At 44.8% G+C, this 22,410-nt stretch overlaps 1 protein-coding gene across 2 annotated transcripts; it reads left to right on the forward strand.

Annotated features, from left to right (window-relative positions):
• The first annotated feature begins 733 nt into the window (after positions 1 to 733).
• On the forward strand, positions 734 to 22,118 carry TEKT1 (tektin 1). 2 transcript variants are annotated; one of them, XM_080679671.1, is made up of 8 exons: positions 734 to 1,694; positions 2,894 to 3,101; positions 8,910 to 9,075; positions 11,799 to 11,927; positions 12,467 to 12,610; positions 14,094 to 14,316; positions 21,205 to 21,401; positions 21,868 to 22,118. In XM_080679671.1, the coding sequence occupies exons 2-8, from the start codon at positions 2,912 to 2,914 to the stop codon at positions 22,073 to 22,075; spliced, it is 1,257 nt and encodes a 418-aa protein (XP_080535797.1). In that variant the 5' UTR covers positions 734 to 1,694; positions 2,894 to 2,911; the 3' UTR covers positions 22,076 to 22,118. The 2 variants fall into 2 exon arrangements, with proteins under 2 accessions (XP_080535797.1, XP_080535798.1); XM_080679672.1 differs by lacking the exon at positions 12,467 to 12,610 and having other exon boundaries at positions 1,627 to 1,694; positions 21,868 to 22,116.
• The last annotated feature ends 292 nt before the right edge of the window (positions 22,119 to 22,410 follow it).

A 22,410-nucleotide genomic window follows, 5' to 3' on the forward strand; every position in this document is an offset into this window, starting at 1 on the left:
CATACTGACAAAAACGACAATGGTGATCTATGATTATAATTCATATAGTTAATGTCATGTATTTTTGCCAATTCTATCATGTTTCCAACAGTTCCAAGAAAATTCCCCTTCTGTAAACTGGGAGGCGATCCCAGGGTCTGGCCTCCAAGTCAGGGCCTGATTAGGAAACCGCAGAGACCATTCACGGCTGGCGGCCGCCACCGCTGCTAATCGCCTAAGACCGTGGTTGGCAAACTGCGGCTCGGGAGCCACATGCGGCTCTTTGGCCCCTTGAGTGTGGCTCTTCCACAAAATACCACGGCCTGAGCGAGTCTATTTTGAAGAAGTGGCGTCAGAAGAAGTTTAAGTTTAAAAAATTTGGCTCTCAAAGGAAATTTCAATCGTTGTACTGCTGATATTTGGCTCTGTTGACTAACGAGTTTGCAGACCACTGGCCTAAGACTAAGTAGAGGAAGTCTCCCCTCATTCCCCGCCCCCAGCACATCACCCCCTCACTGAGCACCTCCCTGCAAGTCTGCTGACCGCGCTCTGACCACTGACCGAGCCCGCCCGCCTGCCCCGCCCCGCCCAGGCGGGAGCAGGACCACCTTCTTTAGGTGTCCGTGCTAAATCAGTGCTGGTTCCCATGCTCTTGTCTTCCCATGATGGGAAACCGGGCACAGAGTCCTGAACCCCGACATCAGAGCCAGGGCTGGGTACTCCCCCGCTAGGGTTCTAGTGGGAGCCAGCCTACCGGCGCTCAGTAAGTAGATGCTCCTCACGCTATTGGACAGGCATCGTGTGCAATATTCATGAAGCTTTGCGATACTCCAGGACTTTCCTAACAGCCTGCGAGAAGTAGGGGGCAGGCTTTGAGAGGCAAGACCTCCTCTGATTGGTTGACTTCGGAGGGACGCTGCCTTCGATTGGCTGGTGTAAGGGTGGTGAAGTGCGCGGGAGATTTGAATACCTACTTTCTGTGTGGACGAGGACCTAGGTAAGCATTCCCAATCCACATTCTCCCCACTGTGTTTTTACTCGTTAGTACTTTACTAATACGACAGCCAGAAAGCACATATTCTGAATACTGTGCTGTTAGCTTGGGAGCTCCGATCTCAGCTCTGGGTCCGGCCACCACCCTGGGTTGGACACAGCCACCAGGCTCAGGCCCTGGGTCCCGGCATCTTCTTCCACCTCCAACCCCTTTACCCCTCCTGGTTGTGAGAACCCTAGAAATCTCTCACGTCTCTTCCCAGCAGCGCCGGCTCTGTGGCTTAGTGGACCTGGGCCTGCCTGCGAACACCTTAAGGCATCGTCCAGCCCGACCTCGCTGTACACGTGGGGAGTCTGAAACCCAGCGGAAGCAGCGCGGCCCGAGATAACCCAGCCCGCGGCCAGGCTATAGCTAGTGGGTCTCCCCTGCTTGGTGTCCCACGTCTTTGTGAGAAGTTGAGATGGCCGAGCATCTGGCTCTACGGCTCCCAGGCCACAATCCTGTATTTCCTGCGCTGAGGACTGTAGAATTCGCGCCTGCGCTGAGCCTTCCGGAGAAGGTGCTTCGCGCCGGACCCCGCCCCCTTTGCCCGGGGACACGCGTCACCGGTTGCCATGGAGACTTCGTTGTTTACCTTCCTCTTCTGTGAGAGGGGGGAACTCCAGTTGGGATTAGGAGGCTCTCATTCAGAGCTGGTGTAGTTGTTCTTCCTGGCGCTGAGGTAAGTACATCCCGGCCCCACCCCATCAACCCTTGCAGCCCTCAGCCCCACTCAAAGTCTTATGCCTGCTGGGTTCAGCCCTTATTTAGGTCTAATTTCGATTTCTTCCGAGGCTTCTCAGATTTATTTAGGAGTCTTGTGTTAAGTTTGAGCGCCATGCTCAGACAAATTTGGGAGAGACTGTAAGAGGGACTGGACTAGAAAGAAATGGGGAGACTCCATGCTGTCTGTCGAGGCTGAGTCTCCTGGGGTGCTCAGCCTGGTCAAGATCTGACCAGGTTCCATCCTTGCATGTTTGAAGGGCTTCAGTGATCCAGACACCCCTAAGGGCAGGCGCTCAGATTTTTGGGTGGGGTTGCGGTGGGGCAGGTTTGAGGAAGACAGTTCTCACAGCCAATCAGAGCTGTGTGGGGTTTGGGGAGGGGGTGGGATTTTAGTCTTTCGGTTGCTGTGGGCCTCAGCCTGCTGCCTTCTCAGGTGTTCTCCTTACTGTTCTCTTCTTTTCTATGTCCTGGGAAGTTTTTAGATTCTTTTATCTGCTAAATAGGCTCAATACCCAGTTGCTAGTTTACAGATAATCGTATGTATTCATTTTTAAAGAAACATGTCTGGGTTCATCTGTTTGTCAGTATCTAGTAAAATTGAACACTCCCCATTCTAATAAGTCATAAAAATACATGAATGTGTTCACCAAAAGACAGGTAGGAGAATCTTTATAGCATTCTCATGATAGGCCCCAAACGGGAAACAGCCCAAGTACTCATAAACAGTAGAAAAGACAGATACATTTTGGTATATTTATACAATGGTATACTACACAGCAATGAGAATGAACCAACTACAACTATATGAACAATGTGGATGAATACATAATGTTGAGTAAAAGAGGTCAGATACAAAAGAGTACATACTGTATGATTCCATTTATATGAAGTTCAAAAACAATAAAACTAATTTATAGTGTTAAAAGTCAGGATAGTGGTTACCCTGTGGAGGTGGGGTGGAGAATAGTGACTAGAAAGAGGGATGAGGTTCTGGCAATGCTTATTTCTTGATCTGGGTGCTGGCTACACAGACGTGTTCATTCTGTGTACAGATTATGATTTATGCACTTTTTGGTATGTATATCACATAAAAAATGGACATTTAAAAAAGGTGAAATTCCTTTTTCTTTCCGGGATTTTAACTTAATCTAAAAGAAGTCTGCCTTTGGTCAAATGGCCAAACTACTCCAACCTCCACCTAAGTTCCTGCCCTCCGAGTGGCACCTTGCTAACAAGAACCAGTACCACAAAGCAGAGGCTGAAAGGTCCCGGTCTGAACGCCTGGTGGCAGAAAGCCAGAGGCTTGTGGATGAAATCGACAAGTCCACGAGAAAATCTCAAAGCGATGTGAACAAGAAGCTAGGTAAGACAATGCACTTGGTGTACTTGTGAACATGTTTTGATGAAACTGTTCAGGTTTAGCTAGACTGTCATTTGCATTCCACGTTCAGAAGTCTTAGGGAAAAACATGTGTATTCTCAGCCTTGGGCAAACTACGGCCCGCGGGCTGGATCCGGCTGTTCTATCCGGTTCTCTTGCTCTCCCCTCCACTCCTTTACTTTGAATTTATATTAGTTCACACAAACACTCCATCCATGCTTTTGTTCCGGCCCTCCGGTCCAGTTTAAGAACCCATTGTGGCCCTCGAGTCAAAAAGTTTGCCCACCCCTGCTCTAGGTTCTACGTCTACGTTCACTGCCCCAAGACAGCATAGTAACCCAGTCTGATTTTCAGCCATCCATCATCTATGATTTATTCATTCCATACACAGTAGTTGAGCATCTTAGAGCATCTCTGGACTAAGACCGGGAATATCACATGGTAATCAGAGTCTCTACTTTTTAAGGGCTCCTGGCTTAAGGAGGAGAAAGATGCAAATATTAATAACCAGAATATAACCAGATAGGTGCTGGGGTAAGGGGTATAGAAGTAAAGAGACTTGAGAAAGATTTTCTAGAGAAACATTTGAGCTGATTCTTAAATGAAGAGTAATTTTCTCTTGGGAATTCCATTTTTAAACACTATAAGGGCACTGCTCTTAAATAAAACAAGAATAAGTAAAATTTCCCAAATGTCAAAAAATAATAAACCAGAGGTCACAAACTCAAGTGTCTATAAGGATTGGGCAGGTAGAATAAGACCTAGGGATTGACTAAGACCCTCTAAGGCAGTGGTTCTCAACCTTTCTAATGCCGCGACCCTTTACAGTTCCTCATGTTGTGGTGACCCCCAACCATAAAATTATTTTCGTTGCTACTTCATAACTGTAATTTTGCTACTGTTAATGAATCGTAATGTAAATATCTGTGTTTTCTGATGGTCTTAGGCTGTACAGCAGCGGTTCTCAACCTGTGGGTCGTGACCCACAGGTTGAGAACCGATAGCAGGGTCGCCTAAGACCATCGGAAAACACAGATATTTACATTACGATTCATTAACAGTAGCAAAATTACAGTTATGAAGTAGCAACGAAAATAATTTTATGGTTGGGGGTCACCACAACATGAGGAACTGTATTAAAGGGTCGCGGCATTAGAAAGGTTGAGAACCACTGCTCTAAGGTAATAGGGAGTGGAAGGGATGGTGGTTACCTGGAGGACATGTGCTCCATCTAAGGAATCAGCTACTAAATTTTAAACAGTCTTTTTTCCAAGCAAGATTATGAGCTTGGTATTGCCAGTTTTTTTGTCTGATTTTTTAAAAAGAAAATCTGGAAAGCAGAAATTTTACCCACTTTTAAAATGTTGGCAATGAATTTAATGCATTTATAACACTGGGCAGAATGAACAAAAACACCTATGAAGAAAACATGGGTTAAGGGTAGTTAGTTTTTCAACCTCCAATAAACCAAAGCTGCTTCAGATCAATAATGTTAGATGTTAGAATTTGTAGTTAGAACATATAAGGAACTTTTAAAGATAAAGAAGAAAAAGGCAAACAACACAATAGAAAAATAGGGAAAACCTTAACAGACACCTTACAAGTGAGGAAATCTAAACAGCCAATGAACATATGAAGAGGTGCTCTAACTTCATTAGTCATCAGGGATAAACAGATTAAAATCACAGTTGAGATGCCATTACATACCTACCAGAATGGCTAAAATGAAAAAGGAGGACCAGGAGGGGGAAGGGAAGGAGAAGTTGTTAAATAAGAGAGGGGAAAAAAGAAAAAGAAAAATACTGCCCTAGCCGGTTTGGCTCAGTGGATAGAGTGTTGGCCTGCGGACTGAAGGGTCCCGGGTTCGATTTCAGTCAAGGGCACATGCCCAGGTTGTAGGCTCAGTCCCCAGTTGGGGAGGGAGTGCAGAAGGCAGCCGGTCAGTGGTTCTCTCTCATCACTGATGTTTCTATCTCTTTCTCCCTCTCCCTCTCTGAAATCAACAAAAATATATTAAAAAAAAAAGAAAAAGAAAAAGAAAAATAGTAAGTATTGGAGAGGATGTGGAGCAACTGGAACTCTAGTACCCTACTGGAGGAAGCATAAATTGGAAAATTTATACTGTGAACACTGGAAGTATAACTGCTTTGGAAAGCTGAACATATTGCATACTTTGACCTAGATATGGCACTTTTAGGTATATACCGAATACAGATTCTAACATGTGTTTATGAAAGATACATGCTGCAATGTTCAAAGCAGTGCTCCTTGGAATAGTCCCAAACTAGAAACTATCCGTGTGCTCATCAACACTAGTGGTCGTACAAATGTCAAAGTGGCTGTGAGCTGAACACAAATGAATCGGAACTGGTGGCTTGAAGAATATTGGTGACCTTTGAGATAGCAGGTCCAATAGGGTGGTGGAAGATGCAAGGGGTGAGGGTAGAGGTCAGTTGTAAAGTGTGAGTGGGGAGACTTCACTTTACATGGTGGATGGAACACGTGCATTAGTCTTCCTTTCCTTTTAAAATTCCAACAAAGTAGTAGTAAAGGATTAATGAAAAGTATGCCTCAAAGATGAGATGGGGGCAAGGGTAGCAACACTAGACAAATGATGAAGATTTTGGAAACTAGAAAGCAAAAGATCAAGTGGTAACACACACACACACTTAGGGACTGTAGAAAGCCTAGATAGGTAGAGGACAATGAGAAGCTAGCTGATTCATGCTACAGATTTATGCTGCAGAAACCTTGAAATGCTCAAAACTGGAAGCATCCAATGACCGTTGAAGCTGGAGATTCAAAATAGAGCTGGAAACAAGATTGGTTGCAAGTCTTTGTAGAGAGTCCCTCCCCACTCTGACTCTCCTTCCCTAAGCAGAAGGCTAGTAGGAGTTCCAGAAAGAGCACAGAGAAGATGGAGAAGAAGAAATCGTCCATGAGAGAATACAAGAACATTTCCTAGAGCCAAAAGATCTAGGTTTTCAGATTAAAAGGGCATGTCTAGTATGTGGCATAATAATTGAATAAGATTGACACTAGGAAAATAGAAAAGAAATTTCTAAAAGCTTTTCAAGTCACATACAAAGGATCCCAAATCAGAATGGCATCAGAAACTTTAGAAACTAAAAAATGAAGCAATACCATCAAAATTCTAAATGAAAATTATTTAAACCTATATATCTACCTAAAGCCAAATATAATCAAACTAGTGGCCTGGTGCATGAAATTCGTGCACAGGGCGGGGGGTTGTGTCCCGCAGCCCGGCCTTCACCCTCTCCAATCTGGGACCCCACAGGGATTGGGCCTAAACCGGCAGTCGGACATCCCTCTCGCAATCTGGGACTGCTGGCTCCTAACCACTCATCTGCCTGATCACCCCTAACCATTCTGCCTGCCAGCCTTCTCGCCCCCAACTGCCCCCCCTTGCTGGCCTGATTGCCCCCAACTGCCCCCCTGCCAGCCTGATCACCCCAACTGCCCCCCCTGCCAGCCTGCTCGCCCCCAACTGCCCCCCCTGCCAGCCTGCTTGTCCCCAACTGCCACCTTTGCTAGCCTGATCACCCCCAACTGCCCCTCCTGCCAGCCTGCTTGCCCCCAACTGCCCCTCCCTGCCGGCCTGATAGCTCCCAACTGCCCCCCACTGTCAGCCTGCTCTCCTCCAACTGCCCTCCTCTCCTGGCCTGATTGCCCCTAACTGCCTCTGCCTCAGCCCTGCCACCATGGCTTTGTCCGGAAAGACATCTGGAAGGTCTCCTGGTCTAATTAGCATATTACCCTTTTTTTAGTATAGATGATGGATGAGGTAGAATAAAGGCATTCAAGAATTCCAAGGTTTCAAAAATTTTACCTCACATGTATCCATTTCGTAGAAAGTTATTGAAAGATGTGTTTCAACACATTGAAGAAGGAAAGCAAGAAAAAGAAAGGCCCTGGTTGGCGTGGCTCAGTGCACACCCGAGGGGTCTCAAGTTCAATTTTGGTTAAGAGCATGTATCTGGGTTGCAGGTTCAAACCCTGCCCCCCAGTTGGGGTGTGTGCAGGAGGCAACCAAATGATGTGTTTCTCTCACAATGATCTCTCTCTCTTCTCTCCCTCCTCCCCCCACTCCCTTCCAATCTCTCTAAAAAAATCAATGGAAAAAATATCCTGACTCCTTGAGTGAGGATTTTTAAAAAAGAAAAAGGAATAAATGAAATCCAGGAGAAAGGACTCCAACACATGAGATAGTGAAGGGAATTCCTAGAATGATGGCGAAGCAAAGTCACAGGGTGATAGCCACAACATCCAACTAGAGATTGGAGCCGGAGGAGAAAGCACTCCTGGAGAAAGGTCTCTAGCAAAGAAACAAAATCAATAGGTTACTTGTTGGGTATTTATACAGTAGTCCCTCCTTACCCATGGGGGATATGTTCCTAGACCCCCATTCGATGCCTAAAACTGTGGATAGTACCCAACCTTATATATCCGACTAGAGGCCCAGTGCACGAAATTCATACACTGGTAGGGTCCCTAGCAGCTGCCAGCTGCCGGCCAGGTACTCCCTCCCTTCCCCCGGCCAGCCCTACCCCCTGGTCGAACTCCCGGTGGAGGGGACAATTTGCATACTATTCTTTTATTATATAGGATGTTTTCCCCTATACATACATACATACATACATACATACATACATACATAATACAATATATATCTTTTCACTGAAGGAAGCACTTTATGGTGTCTCTTTGGCATATCCTAATTGCCAGAATCACTACTCTTGCGTGTTGGGGCCATTATTGAGTAAAACAAGGGAAACTTGAACACAAGCACTGTGGTACCACAACAGTCAATCTGATAAACAGGATGGTTACTAAGTGGCTAACCGTAGTGCAGTGTATACAGTGTGGATACACTGGACAAAGGGTGATTCTCATCCCAGGTGAGACAGAGCGAGAAGGTGAGATTTCAGAATGGTGTGCAATTTAAACCTTATGAATGATTTTTTTCTGTTTTTTTTTTTCCATTTATTTTCAGGCCTCAGTTGACCACAGGTAACTAAAACCATAGAAGTAAAACTGCAGATAAGGGGCACTGCTATAGTTTTGTTAGAAAGTTTGAAGAAAAATTAGTAATAAATATATAGAAAAATAAAGCAAAAATATAATTATTAACACCTCCAAAAAACCAAAAAGTTGTACAAGGAAAGAAATTTATCATAGTATACTATGTGATTCAGGTGTATATGACATTTAGATATTTACAACAATACCAACAAGCATTACTTTATTACTTAACAAGATGGTGATACAACTATATTGGGAAGATGGAAGGAGCAGAAGTATCTTGTGAAAGTTATATAAGAGCAAATAAATTCTTACCTTCATCATAGGAAATCAGTAGATGATATTCAAACTGATAATGAATACACAGCAGTGTAAGCAAATGGCAGAAGAAATACTAAAAGTGTTTAGTGGTTGCTTCTAGAAAGTGGGAGTGGATAGGGATCAGTAAGAGATTTGTAATACTTGTAATACTACTTGACTTTTCAAGCAAAATACATTTATATGTTTGATAAAATTAAGTTATTTAAAAACAGTGGACATTGAAGACTTAGAGTCAATGAGTGTAGAATGATCTTTGGATTAATTTGATGTTGAATGTAAGAAGTATTTTCTTTCCCTCCCTCCCTAAGAAGTTCTAAGAGGAAAAGAAAATCTCAGGTAGTTTTGCAAGAGTCTTAAAGTTTCTAATCCAAAAGTTGGCTGCATTGGGAGTAGATTAATCCTGCTGTAACTTCTCTGTGTGCTTCAGAACAGAGACTTGAGGAAGTCAGATTCTGGAAGAAGGAGTTAGATGACAAACTTGAGCAGCTTGTGTATGCGACCGAAGATCTACTCGCATATCAGACCAGATTGCGGAAAGCCCTGGAGAGCTTGAAAGAGCCCTTGCACATCACTCAGAGGTGCCTGGAGTACAGGTAGGAGGGAAGGTGCCTCCAGCGAATCATCTGTTCTGAGAAATGAAATGCTGGGCAGTGAGAGCTGACTGTGCTGGGTGGTGGGTTAGAATGAGGCAAATGAGCATGTGTTCTTTTAGAGCCTGAAATTATCTCGGCATCCCCGTGGTGCCGGGCAGTGGACGCAGCACTAGACTGGGTTCTTGTCTAAACTCTGCCCTTGACTAACTTAAATATAAGTTAGGACTGGGTTTGGCTGTGGGTAATCAGAAAACCGCAAAATAACACTGAACTGAAATAAGATCGTTTCTTCTTTTCTCCCATTTAAGGAGACTGGAGCTAGGTCAGGGTTGGCATGGTGTGCCACAGTGTCAGGGCTCCAAGCTTTCTCTCTCTCTTTTTTTAAATGTTTTTTTTTAAATTGATTTTAGAGAGAGAGGAAGGAAGAGAGAGAGAGAGAGAGAGAGAGAGAGAGAGAGAGAGAGAGAGAGAGAGAGAAAGAGAAACATTGATGAGAGAGAACATCGATTGGCTGCCTCTTGTACACCCCCCTGGGGATCCGCCTGCAACCCAGCCATGTGTCCTGACTGGAATCAAACTGGTGTCCTCTTGGTGCATGGGTCGATGCTCAACCACTGAGCCACACCAGCTGGGCCAGGCTTTCCCTATTTTGTTGCTCCACTGCACATAGCTTCCACTCCCAAGGTTACCTGGTGATTCAAGATGGCAGCTGGAGCTCCAACCATTGTGCCTACATTCCAGCAAGTAGGAATAATTAGGGTTTGGCATTCATCGTTTCTACTTGCATCTTGTTGACCAGGACTTAGTCACATGGTCACATCACAAGAAACTAGGAAATGGTGTCTTTATTTCAGGTATGCAGAGCAAGTACTACAGTTACCAGAGGACAAGAAGTCTACTCCCATACACAGAGTCATACAGAAGTACTGTGTCTAGAGAGCACTGTGCAAGCATAGATTTCTCTTCTAATTTTTTCCCTCTAAGTCCTGTGAGTGGACGATTATTTCTACTCCAGGCTAATGGTCATTTCTAGACCTGTCCCTGTCACAGTGCTAGATGGTATGCCATCACAGGTCTTCTTTCCACCAGCTTAGTTCCCTCCAATCCAGCACATCCTCCACCCAGGCTTTTCTTTTTTAATATATTTTTATTGACTTCAGAGAGGAAGGGAGAAGGGAGTGAGAGATAGAAACATCAATGATGAGAGAGAATCATGGATTGGCTGCCTCCTGCTCACCCCCTACTGGGGATTGAGCCTGCAACCCAGGCATATGCCCTGACAAGGAATCGAACCATGACCTCCTGGTTCACAGGTTGATGCTCAACTACTGAACCATGCTGGCCGGGCTACTCTGGCTTTTGAGTGAACTTTTCTGAATGCAGATTTTTATAGGTCACCCTCATGCAATAACATTTTTTAAATAATTGCAACCCCATACCCTAGTACCTTCAAGATCAAGTTCAAACTTCTTAGCTGAGCAAACACAGGGTTCATCATGATTGGGCCCACAGTGACCTCCAGGCCCACACCTCATCCCCAACAGCGGGATGTGCTTAGGTGTGTGGAGCGACTCCCAGTTTCCTAACACACCATGGCTCTGTCTACACTGTTCCCTCTTCCTGGAAAGCCCTCCCTCAGTGAGCGTAGCCAGGACCCTCTGCACCAACTAGGCAGCACTCTCCCCAGCCAGACTTAGAGAGTTTGTGAAGCAAAGGGAAAATCACCATTAAAGAAGCCAACATCCAGTCAGCTCAAGTCTACACCTGAGGGTGATAGAATGTAGATGTTGCTAAGTTGATTGAGTAGATGCTACTACGTGCCTCCCATGCACTATCATGCAAGGTAGAAAAGAACAAAATATTAGGCAGTGACTGGTCAGTTTTGGGAGTTACAGCACAGTGATTAAAAGCATGCGTCATGCCTGGCTGGTGTGGCTTTGTGGTTGAGGTGTCGACCTATGAACCAGGAGGTCACGGTTCAATTCCCTGTCAGGGCACATGCCTGGGTTGTGGACTTGATTCCCAGTAGGAGGTGTGCAAGAGACAGTTGATCAATGACTCTCTCATCATTGATATTTCTGTTTCTCTCTCCCTCTTCCTTCCTCTCTGAAATAAAAAAATAAAATAAAATAAAAAGAAACAAAATCTCAGACATTAAAAAAAAAAGCATGCATCCTGCCCAGTTCTGTGCCCTGGGCTTAACCTCTCTGAAACTCAGTTTCCTCACCGGTGCTTGAAAGGCTCACTGAGAACATTCTCATGAAATGCTCAGCACAATGCCTGTCACATAGCAATGCTCAGTGGTGGGGGTAATACTAATGTTGCTATTATTATTATAAAGCACCTTTCTGGATTCAAGTCCTGGTCAAAAAATGGAACTAGGATCAAGGCAGGAAACATATGTCTTTGAAATTCTAAGCCAAAAGAAATGTTTCCATTAAATATAAGATGGACAAGGCTTCAGAACTGATGTCCAAATCGAGGAGAAATGTCCATCTGGCATTTTCAGACCAGTGACCAGCCATCAATCAATTTTTCTTCATTGCGTTTTGGATTTGTTTCAAGGCACAAAGACCCAACTAGTGTATATCCCCAACCAGGCCATCCATCCAGAGTGGGTGCTCCTCCAACCAGCTGTCCAGATGGTTTTAAATGTCCAGATATTAGCAGTATCGAGTTGCCTCCCTCCACACGTTGGGTGACCTGCCCCTTTCTCTGGGCAGGGAGCAGCGAGTGGGCATCGACCTGGTGCATGATGAAGTGGAGGAGGAGCTACTAAAGGAGCACGAGACCATCCAGGGGGTGATAGCCCTGCTGACCCGCACCCTGGAGGAGACCACCGAGCAGATCAGGTATGGCTGTTGGGGGCCACTCCCACATCTCCACTGGGCGTTCCTAGAAGAGGCGGCACCCACCAAGGCTGGGCTCCGTGGCCCCGAAAGAATGGGGTTCCGTACTCCCACGAGCACTTTCCATGGCCTGAGGAGGCTTGGGAACACTCAGAACGAGGCCTGGACAACCTCGCATACCTGCCAGTCTCCCTCTGGTGGTGGGTGGGGCTGGGGCCGGATTTCAGCCCTGCTTAGAAAAGGGAGGACACTCCAGCTGTGTTTTCCTAGCGTGGACCTCTCACAAAGAGTATGCCACAGTGGTGACATGAGGAAATGTCACAGCTGGAGGATGTTGAAGTCCAGGCTTGGTTATGTGAATTTGTCACCAGGCATCTCGTGGTGTATGTGTGGGGAGGGCGGGGGTTGAGTGATGGAAGGGAGAGGAAGTGCCACCATCCATACTAGACTTAGCTGTAGCTTCGTTTTCCAGGGCCTCCCTAGAAACTGGGAGGTGCCATCTGGGCCTTCCAGAGCGAGAAACCTTTGCCTTCTCCCTTCAGGCTGAACCGCTCTGCAAAGTACTATCTCGAAAAGGATTTGAAAGACAAGTTTGTGGCCCTGACCATTGATGATATCTGCTTCTCCCTCAACAACAACTCGCCAAACATCAGATATTCGGAGAATGTCGTGAGGGTTGAACCAAAGTGAGTGGGTCCCTGCCTGCTGGCCTGGGCACGCTGTGCTCCTCCCTGCTACCTAGTGGCCCCCCCGTGCTGCTCGGGCAGGCTGGCAGGCAGGCAGGCAGGCAGGCAGGGCTGAGCGCATCATCCCAACAGCAGGCTAATCACAGTGAACAGCCCCCATGAAACCACCAACCAGGACAAGAAAAGAAACATCACCACCACCCAGAAACCCCTATTCTGTCCCTTCTTGGCCAATACCCCCCTTTCTTCCCCAAAGATGACTACATCCTGACTTCCAATAGGTTTGTCTGCCATTACAATTATTAAATAGCATCATATACTATCTATTTTTGTCACTTTTCTTCCAATCAACATTATTTTGAGATTCACCAGTGTTGTTATATAAAGCAGTTCCTTATCAAACTAGCAATTTATTTATATCAGTATGGACTCATGGTATCCTGTTTTATTCAGTGTATTATAATCTGTTGCTATTATTATTTACTTCAATGCTCAAATTGTCTACCTGTGTGATCTTGACCAAGTTACTCCCTCTTTCCGAGCCTCAGTTTTCCTCCTCTGTAAAATTGGGTTATGAAAGTTAGCTCACTAGGCCCTCATGAGGATTAAATGAGATAATGTCTGTAAAATGCCAGCGCATTGCTTGGCATAGAGTAGGTAGGTCTCCCCAAAGTGACATCTATTGCCACTGACAGACCACTGTTCACTCTGCCTGGAGATGAAGAAACATTCTAGGTCAAGCATGTCAAACTTGCGGACCATGGGCTGCATGTGGCCCACAATGAATATTTTGCAGCCCAGCCAATATAATGGTATGTAAAAAACTTTGTAATAAAAGTTTCATAACTTAATTTTTACAATATCCTGTTATACATAATTATTAATAACGAATGACAACATTCGCTAATGACTGATCACTATAATCGTGTTGCATTCATTTTCCTTACGTGCCTTACATGCAGGCGCACCATTTCTCTCCACTAATACTGGCAGCGAATATTTTAGCAGCCGATTGCCACATCATTAGTGTTGGACTGACTTGTTTGGTGTGCGCAAAAGGAAATATTTTGCTTTTGGAGAACAAGAAAAATAGGTTTATTTGCATTACGCTTATTAATTTGTGCAGTTATTTAGTTGTCTGGTAAGTTAATGTTCAAGAAAAAAATATTGATTTTTATTAAAATGTTCTATTATGTTATGTTAACGATTACTCATTTATTTCAGCCCTTTGTATTCAGCATGTCTCTATATTAAATAAACCTACGTTTCTATGAAAATTGAAGCTTTTGTTTTTTTGCAGCCCACATAAACTTAAACCTTGTTTGTTTGGCCTGTGTTAGCCTTTGAGTTTGACATGCTTGTTCTAGGTGCTTTTGGTGGTAAAGGTAGGGTTAGCTTCCAGGGGTGTTCCAGGAGCTTGTCCCCTCCCTGCCCCCCTTCCCAGCCCAGATCCTCTATGAACGAATACCTGGGTCTGTTTCAGCTCTGTGAGTCTGGAAGACTGGCTGGACTTCTCCAACACCAACGTGGAGAAGGCTGACAAGCAGAGGAACAACTCCCTTTTGCTGAAGTCCCTGGTGGACCGAGTCCTGTCCCAGACGGCCAGCGACCTGCGCAAGCAATGTGACGTGGTGGACACGGCATTGAAGAATGGGCTGAAGGAGACCAAGGATGCCAGGGACAAGCTGGCTGTTCATTTGGCCAAGGTGAGCTCCTTGCAGGGAACACGGAAGAGCACCTGCGAAGGTTTCCCCATGGAAACCTGGAATGGCCTCTGGGCCAGGCTGCTGCCTTCTGCGCTTGTGATCTTGGGTTCACTAAGGAGTAAAGGTCATTCACATCTCTCCATCGTAGCAGCAGGATTTGGGTTTTTGGGACTGGAGTGGGACTGGGACCTACTCTGGGCTCCTTTGCCACTCATTACTGCAAAGAACAGGCTGTCTCCTCCCTCGGGGCCTCAGTTTCCCCTTATGTGAAATATGGGGATGGACTATACGGTCTCAGACATCGTTTATGACCCTGAAGTTCTATGAGTTGAACGCACCCAATTTCTCCAAACCCAGCTGCAACTCGGGATTCTGGCTGGTCGTCCGTCTCAGTTTTCCAGTGGTGTGCTGGGAAACTGGATCTCAGAAAAATAAAGTCCTCGGTTTGTAACCCATGGACACAGACAGTAGGCGTGGTGATGGGCATGTGCTGGGGAGGGGGGCGAGGAATGGCCAAGGAGAGGTCAATGAGGGATAAAGGAGACATACGTAATACTTTAAAGAATAAAGAATTTAAATTAAAAAATGAATATTATGTTGGAATAAAAGATGATGAAGTTAAATAAATTAAATCAATCCCCAGTTTGCTGAATTTGTAGGTCTCCATGGTGTAAATACTTTCATCTCAGTTGATTTCAGCTGCCCATTTAACGATGGTCTGGCAAAGTTCCTGAATACTTAACCATCAGAGCCCACGTGAGCCCGCTCCAGTATACCCCCCTAACCTCAAGGACCCCTGCGTCCTGAGCATAGATGACCATCCCACAGGATAAACTCAGGGACACTGAGAAGTTGAGTCTAGTGGAACATGTGCTAGGTTTGGATATGTGGGCCCAGATTCAGTCCAGTGATAGGCCAGCCGAGTGACAGGCCTGCCGAGCCCTCGAGCTCTCTGAGCCTCGTGCCTCACCTGTAACATGGCCCCACTCTTGCAGTTTACTGATGGTGAAATGCAGAGAGTGGAAGGGACCCCAGGTGGCAAGGTGCATTGCGGGCAGCCTGGAACTAGAGCCCCGGCCTGCTCAACCCCAAAGCCTTGTCCTCTTGCCGCATTCATGCCTCACCCTCCTGGAACCAGAGTCTGGTTGTCAGGATTTATTTATGCCAGAGTGCAATCAAAGGTTATACTGTGACCATATTTCCTATCAAAATCTATTGCAAATGTTCATCTGTGAATGCTGTTCTGTAATGAGATTTTATATGTTTCATCTTGGGAAATGTCTTTTCATTTAAGTAGTACTGCCAAGTACTGATAACAATCTGTGAGCACATGATTTTAATTGGATACACTCATTGCTTGGAAGGCATTTATAGAATTCTGTTTAGCTTCTTTTCCTGATACTGGCCTGTTAGCATGTCATTACATTTCGGATTAATCACTTGCTGTTGAAGGGTAGGTAGAAGCTCCTCAATTGCACAATTAAGTGGGTTTTGAAATATGGAAATTTCCTTTGCACTTGTTTTGAGGGCCCCCCCTTCTCTCCCCCCGAAACAAACAAACAACCACCACTGCTGGCGCTTGGAAAATATATCTGCTGCACATCTGTGTGGGAATGGAGGTCTTGCTTCTTGTTTTGACTTTTGACAGCACAGCTTGGCAAGACTTCTGATTCAAACCACGTTAGTTGTTGTAATGATGTTACCGCAGTATAAGCTTTGCATGGGAGTGCTCTCTTGCTTTGTGATGGCATGTGGGATTCATTGAGATATATTATTACATCCTAGCTAGTTTGGCTCAGTGGGTAGAGTGTCAGCCCATGGATTGAAGTGTCCTGGGTTCGATTCTGGTCAAGGGCAAGTACCTTGGTGGCAGGCTCAATGTGGGAAGCAACCAATCGATGTGTCTTTCTCACATCGGTGTGTCTCTCTCACATCGGTGTGTCTCTCTCACATCGGTGTTTCTCTCTCTCTGTCTCTCCCCCTCTCTTCCACTGTGTCTGAAGATTAATGGAAAAATATCCTTGGGTGAGGATTAACAACAACAACAAAAAGGATATATTATTACTAAGTCTGCAGCAAAAATTAATTTGCAAAGCTATTTGTGTTTTATTTATTCACTAGAGGCCCGATGCATGAAATTCGTGCAAGGGCCTTGGCCCCGGCCCCGGCCCTGGCCCTCCGCCACCATGGCGGGGGGGGCCCTGCCACCTCTGCCTAGGCCCCCGCCTGCTTCGGCTTTGTCTGGAAGGAAGGACGTCCGGTCTAATTAGCATATTATGCTTTTATTATTATAGATTATTATTTTTAAATCCTCATCCAAGGACTTTTTTTTTTTTAATTGATTCCAGAGAGGAAGGGAGGGGGAGAGAGAAACATCCAAGTGAGAGAGAAACACTGATCGGTTGCCTCATGCATGAGCCCAGACCAGGGATCAAATCTGAAACCTGGGTATGTGCCCTTGACCGGGGAATTGAACCTGAGGCCCTTTGGTGTGTGGGACGACACTCTAACCATAGAGCCAGGGCCCTATTCAGTGTTTTATAGTAGTAGTTTCATGGGGAAGGGAGTGGTTCTTGTTCAGAAAACTTTCAGTCATGGCCCTGAGCTCAAAATAAATCACAAGAAAATTTCACCACTGATACCAGGTAAGCCATTCAATTGCTGAGGAGAATGGCAAGTCAGGATATTCAGCTTCTATTTCTGGCAAAAATTCACAGAACTGATGATGAGAGCTAATGAAGTCCACTGCTGATGATACTGGTTCAATGACACTTGATGAATTCAGATCTTTTCTGCGAAGTACTTTCTGGTGAATAACACAGTGAATAATTAGAGCTGTAAAGAGCTCACATTTGCTCCACTTCTGTGAATATGACCCACTAAGCCATTTCTGCTCCACACACATGTGTACCATCCTCAGCTACAGCACTTCTTAGCAGATTCCACCTCGGGTGGTGTTGAATTAGTGTTTTCTCAACTTTTTGGAAATGTCCCTGCCTGTAGTTATTTCGTGTGACCATTCGTGGAGGCTGGTCCTTCAGTCCCTTCAAACTCAGCACTGATTCCTCGAATAAACAACCGAGCAGCATCAGGACCCCTGCCAGCTGGCGAAGAGCAAGAGACCACCCCACATGGTGCGCCTTGTTTTTCCATCGGCTGTTGATGCTGTTCCCAGGGTCCTGAACGCATCAAGCAGCTGTTTTTGCAGAAAGACTAACACACAACTGTATGTTCTCTGGACACCCTTCCTCAGCTGCAACCAACATGTTTTAATTAATTTATCAGTAAATGGCTTTCCTTGCTTGGCTGACAAACGAGACGCTTGGAACCTGACTTTGATTGCAGCCTCCTTTTCATTTTTGCGAAGAGATTCTGCGGTGATGAGATATTCTGTTTTAAATGTCTAATTTTTCTGATCACTGCTTTCCTGTGAGTTGAGGCTATCATGATGGTGCGCGGTCTGGTAATGACGCATGCCGTATTCTTTCAGCACAGCTGGAGCGTCATTGCATGGTAAACACAGTGCTTTTCTGTCAAAGGAACAAAATCTACATGTCACTAGGCCTTAAAAGTGCACCGCACGAAGCCCGGTTTTCCTGTGTTGACATGATGGGTATGTGCTGGTGGTAAAAACTGCCTGGTGATACACGTAGCGCTTGGGAAGCTGAAGTTAGAACGGTGTCATCTGGACAACAGTGTAAAGCACTGAGAGTGTAACATACATTCTATTGCAACTTCTTAACCCTGACGTTGTAGTTTAAAAGCAGCCATACAGATGAATGAGCATGGCTGTGCTCCAATAAAACTTTATTATTATGGACACCAATATTTGAATTTTACGTAAATTTTAAGATGACATGAAATATTATTTTTCTTTTGATTTTTCAGCTATTTAAAAATGTAACCCCCCAACCCCCTTTAGAGAGCAACCAAAGGACTTGTATGCATGCATATTAGCATAACCAATGGACACAGACACTGGGGCAGTGAGGGCTTGCCCCGGGGTGGGAATGGGGGGAGGGTCAATTGGGGAAAAAGGAGACATATGTAAAACTTTAGACAATAAAAAAAATGTACCCCCCCCCTTTTTTTTAAAAAAAAAAAGGAGACTAAAAAGACACAGATAAAGCACTGTTATCCAAAATAGAGGAAGAACTCTTGAAACTCAACAATAAGAAAACAAACAGTCTAACAGAAAAACAGACAAAAGATCGAAACAGGCACTTTCCCAGAGAAGATATACAGATGGTAATGAAGCATATGAAAAGATGCTCAACAGCCTATGTCCTCAGGGATTGCAAATTAAAACAACGAGATGCCACTACACACCCACAGAACGGCCAAAACACTGACAATGCCAAGCTGGCGGGGATGTGGAGCAGTAGGCACTCTCATCGTTGGTGGGCGTGCAAAATGGTGCAGCCACTTTGGAAGACAGTTTGACAGTTTCTTACAAAACGAGACAGACGCGTATGATTCAGCAAGCTCACTCCGTGGTATTTACCCAAACGTGTTGAAAAATTATGTCTGCACAAAAATCTGCATATGAATGTTGAGCAGCTTTATTCATAATTGCCAAAGCTTGGGAGCAACCAGATGTCCTTTGATAGATGAATGGGCAAACAAACTGTGCTACATCCATACAATGGAATATTATTCAGTGATAAAAAGAAATGAGCTATCAAGCCACAAAAGGACATGGAGAAACCTTACATGCGTATCGCTAAGTGAAAGAAGCCAATCTGAAATTCATACCGCATGAATCATACTGTATGATGCCAACTACATGACACTGGAAACAGTAAAAAGGCCCGTGGTTCTCAGGGCTTCAGATGGGGGTTGGGATGGGGAGGAGGGATGAAAAGGAGGAGCTCAGGGATTTGTTAGGGCAATGAAACCTACTCTGTATGATACGGTAACGGTGGATACATGGCATACATTTGTTAAAATCCATAGAATGTGCAATACAAAGATTGAACCCTAATGTAAACTATGAACTTTAGTTAATAATAATAATGTATACAATATTGGTTCCTTACTTGTAACAAATGTACCACATTAATGGAAGATGCTCATAACAGGGGAATCTGTGTTGGGGGAGAGAGGGTATATGGGAACTCTATACTTCCTGTTCCATTTTGCTGAAAGTCTAAAACTGTTCTAAAAACTAAAGTCCATACCCCTGGCCATGTGGCTCGTTGTTTGGAGCATTGTCCGGCACACCAAAAGGTTGCAGACTCTATTTCCAGTCAGGGCACATACATAGGTTGTGGATTCGATCCCCGTACGGGAGGCAACCGATTGATATTTCTCTCTTTCTCTCTCTCTCTCTCTCTAAACAAAAACAAAAACATATCCTTAGGTGAAGATTAAAACAAACACAAAACTAAAGTCCATTAATTAAAAAAACATTCTTATTTCAGTCTGTACAAAAACAGTCTGTACCAAACCAGACTGCATTTGGTCCCTCGGCTGCAGTGTGCTGGCTCCTGATCTAACCCATAGTATTAATAGTTTTGTTTTAAGGAATCTGTGCACTTAGTATATTTTAAGTATTTGCAAAATTTAAGAAAATTTGGCCTGTTTTAAAAAAATCATAACAAAATTTATAATGAAATTATGATTTTAGTTGAAATTTTAAGTTTGAAGACAGTGTTAAAATATTTGAGAATTTAAGAGTAATCATTTTTACTAGATTAACGAGGTCTTTAAGAACCGCAGAAAGCCTTGTTTGCTAAGATGACTCAAATAGTTTTTAACAGTTTTATATCAAATTTATAAAAACTATATGTTATATATCAAATTTATAAACGCTGCTTTAAATAAGTGTTTGAAGGATTTTAACTAAGCTTGAAGTTGGAGCAACTATTAATCAAAGTCAATTTAAAGTGATTGTTAACATTTGCTAAATTTAAAAATAATATACTCTTTGAGGACTGAACTTAAGAAATGTTAAGAAAAGGCTGAAGAAAACAAAATGCAATGTGTGGACCTCATTTGCATTCTAATTGGAATAAACCAACTCTTACAAAAAATATAGGACAATCAGGGAAATCTGTGTGTGTGTGAGAGGGAGAAAATGGTACTATCATTATGATAAAAGACAATAAAAGCATCCTTATATCTTAGAAATACATACTCAAGTATTTAAGACTGGAATGATATAATATCTGAGATTTGCTTTGAAATAAGCTGATGGGCAGGGGTGGAGAGAGGGGATTATAGATGAAACAAGATTGGCCATATATCCATCATTGATTAAATTGATGAGTACCCGAGGTTCATTATATCAGCTACTTTTGTGTATGTTTAGAAAATTCTAAGATGTAAAGATTTTTTTTAAGCTTAAGAAAGAAACAAAAATTTAAACTAGTTAAATATTAATCTAAAAACCCAAGTAACGTCTAAGTAATATTTTCTGTGCACAAAGCCACCTTCAAAGAAATCAGCAAAACTGATTTGAACTGATTGAACTGCTCACCCTTCAGGCTGCTAGGGAGCAGAATGGGTGCTCGTGGGTGGATTGATGGAAATAAGAGGCTATCTGCTTAGGATACACGGTACTTAGTAGCAAGGTGAACAGGCAGCCTCCAGCCTTTACTGAGGGCATTCTCTAGGGAATTCCCATTATTTGGGAAGGAGATGCGAGAATAATGCCAGTCATGCCCACTCCATCTGCGAGGTTCTAAGGTTGGGTGAGTTGCCTTTCCCATCAGCAATCATTGCTATAGGGAAGGGAGATCAGACTCATTCTGGGGCCCTGCTTGGGTAGAAATCTGAGGTCCCCTCTTCCTAGCTTACATGATTCCAACAGACCTCCTAAGAGTGTCTGCTATTGAGTTTTGAGGAGCACAACCTGGTCTCACCCTCTCCAATCCTTTCTGTAAGGTCATGGAAGAGATTGCTTCCCAGGAGAAAAACATCGCATTTCTTGAAAAAGCCATCCTGGACCAAGAAGGGCCTGCCAAGGTGGCTCATACACGCCTGGGGACCAGGACATGTCGGCCTAATGTGGAGCTGTGTCGCGATATGGCCCAGTACAGGCTGATCAGGGAGGTTAATGAGATCACCCACAACGTTGCAAGGTAGGCTGGCGGCTGGGAGGTGGAGGGCCACTGGGGTTCCATGTGAACCCGGATTGTGAACAGGGCTGGGCAATGCCATTGTGGGGGAAGCCTGCTGAGCATGAGCACTTTTGCGTCTGTAATATGTGAGGATTCCTTTCTGGAGGACAGTCAAGGGGCTTCTTGTTAACTGCAGCCAATTGCTGCCATGCAGGAAATGGATACCCATGTTTGAATTTTTCTAAAGTCCAAATCCAGATATTTAGGTAAAATGCACAATTTTAAATGTTGGCAGGTCATGGAGTTGTCTATCTTGTGAATCTGGCCTGTAGCCACTAATCTGAAATCTCTGTCTTAAGGAGGAGACAGGGAGAAGGACATACCCATTTGGCTTCTGCAAGGAGCACACGAATACATTCCCCCGCACCCCCTGCAAAAGCAATGTGGAGTGATAAATGATTCCCTCATGTTCTTCCTCTCCTCCCAGATTAAAGGAAACATTAGCCCAAGCTCAGATGGAGCTGAAAGGGCTGAACCGCCGACAGCTCGCGCTGCAGGAGGAGATCCAGATCAAAGAGAACACCATCTACATCGATGAGGTGCTGTGTGTGCACATGAGAAAGTCCATCCCGCTGCGGGATGGGGATGACCAGGGGCAGTGGGCCGGGGGCCTCCGCCCCGACGCTGTCTGCTAAAAGTAGGGACCGCTCAGATGCTCATTAAACCTTATCACAGCACAGCGGTACCGCACTCTCATTTCAGGTACGCGGCGCTTGCAGTCGGCCCAGCACAGCCTCGGCCAGGATTCCGACCTGCTCGGAGCTGAGATTGGGGTGCAAGGATCTATGCTGCTGGTGCTGCTGGGGTGGTGATTGTTTAACAGTTAAATTCCGTGTATCAGCACAGGCCCTTCTGATACCACAGGATGGGGGCGCAGGGAGAGGGGCCCAGCACATTGGGAAAGTCTCGGGAAGGCTTGCCTCCTCCAGTAATCTATCTTGGTCCTTCCCTGGGCCCTGGGTTCTGTTGA

The sequence above is a fragment of the Plecotus auritus genome (genome assembly GCF_963455305.1).
Source record: "Plecotus auritus genome assembly, chromosome: 7".
Lineage (NCBI taxonomy): Eukaryota > Metazoa > Chordata > Mammalia > Chiroptera > Vespertilionidae > Plecotus > Plecotus auritus.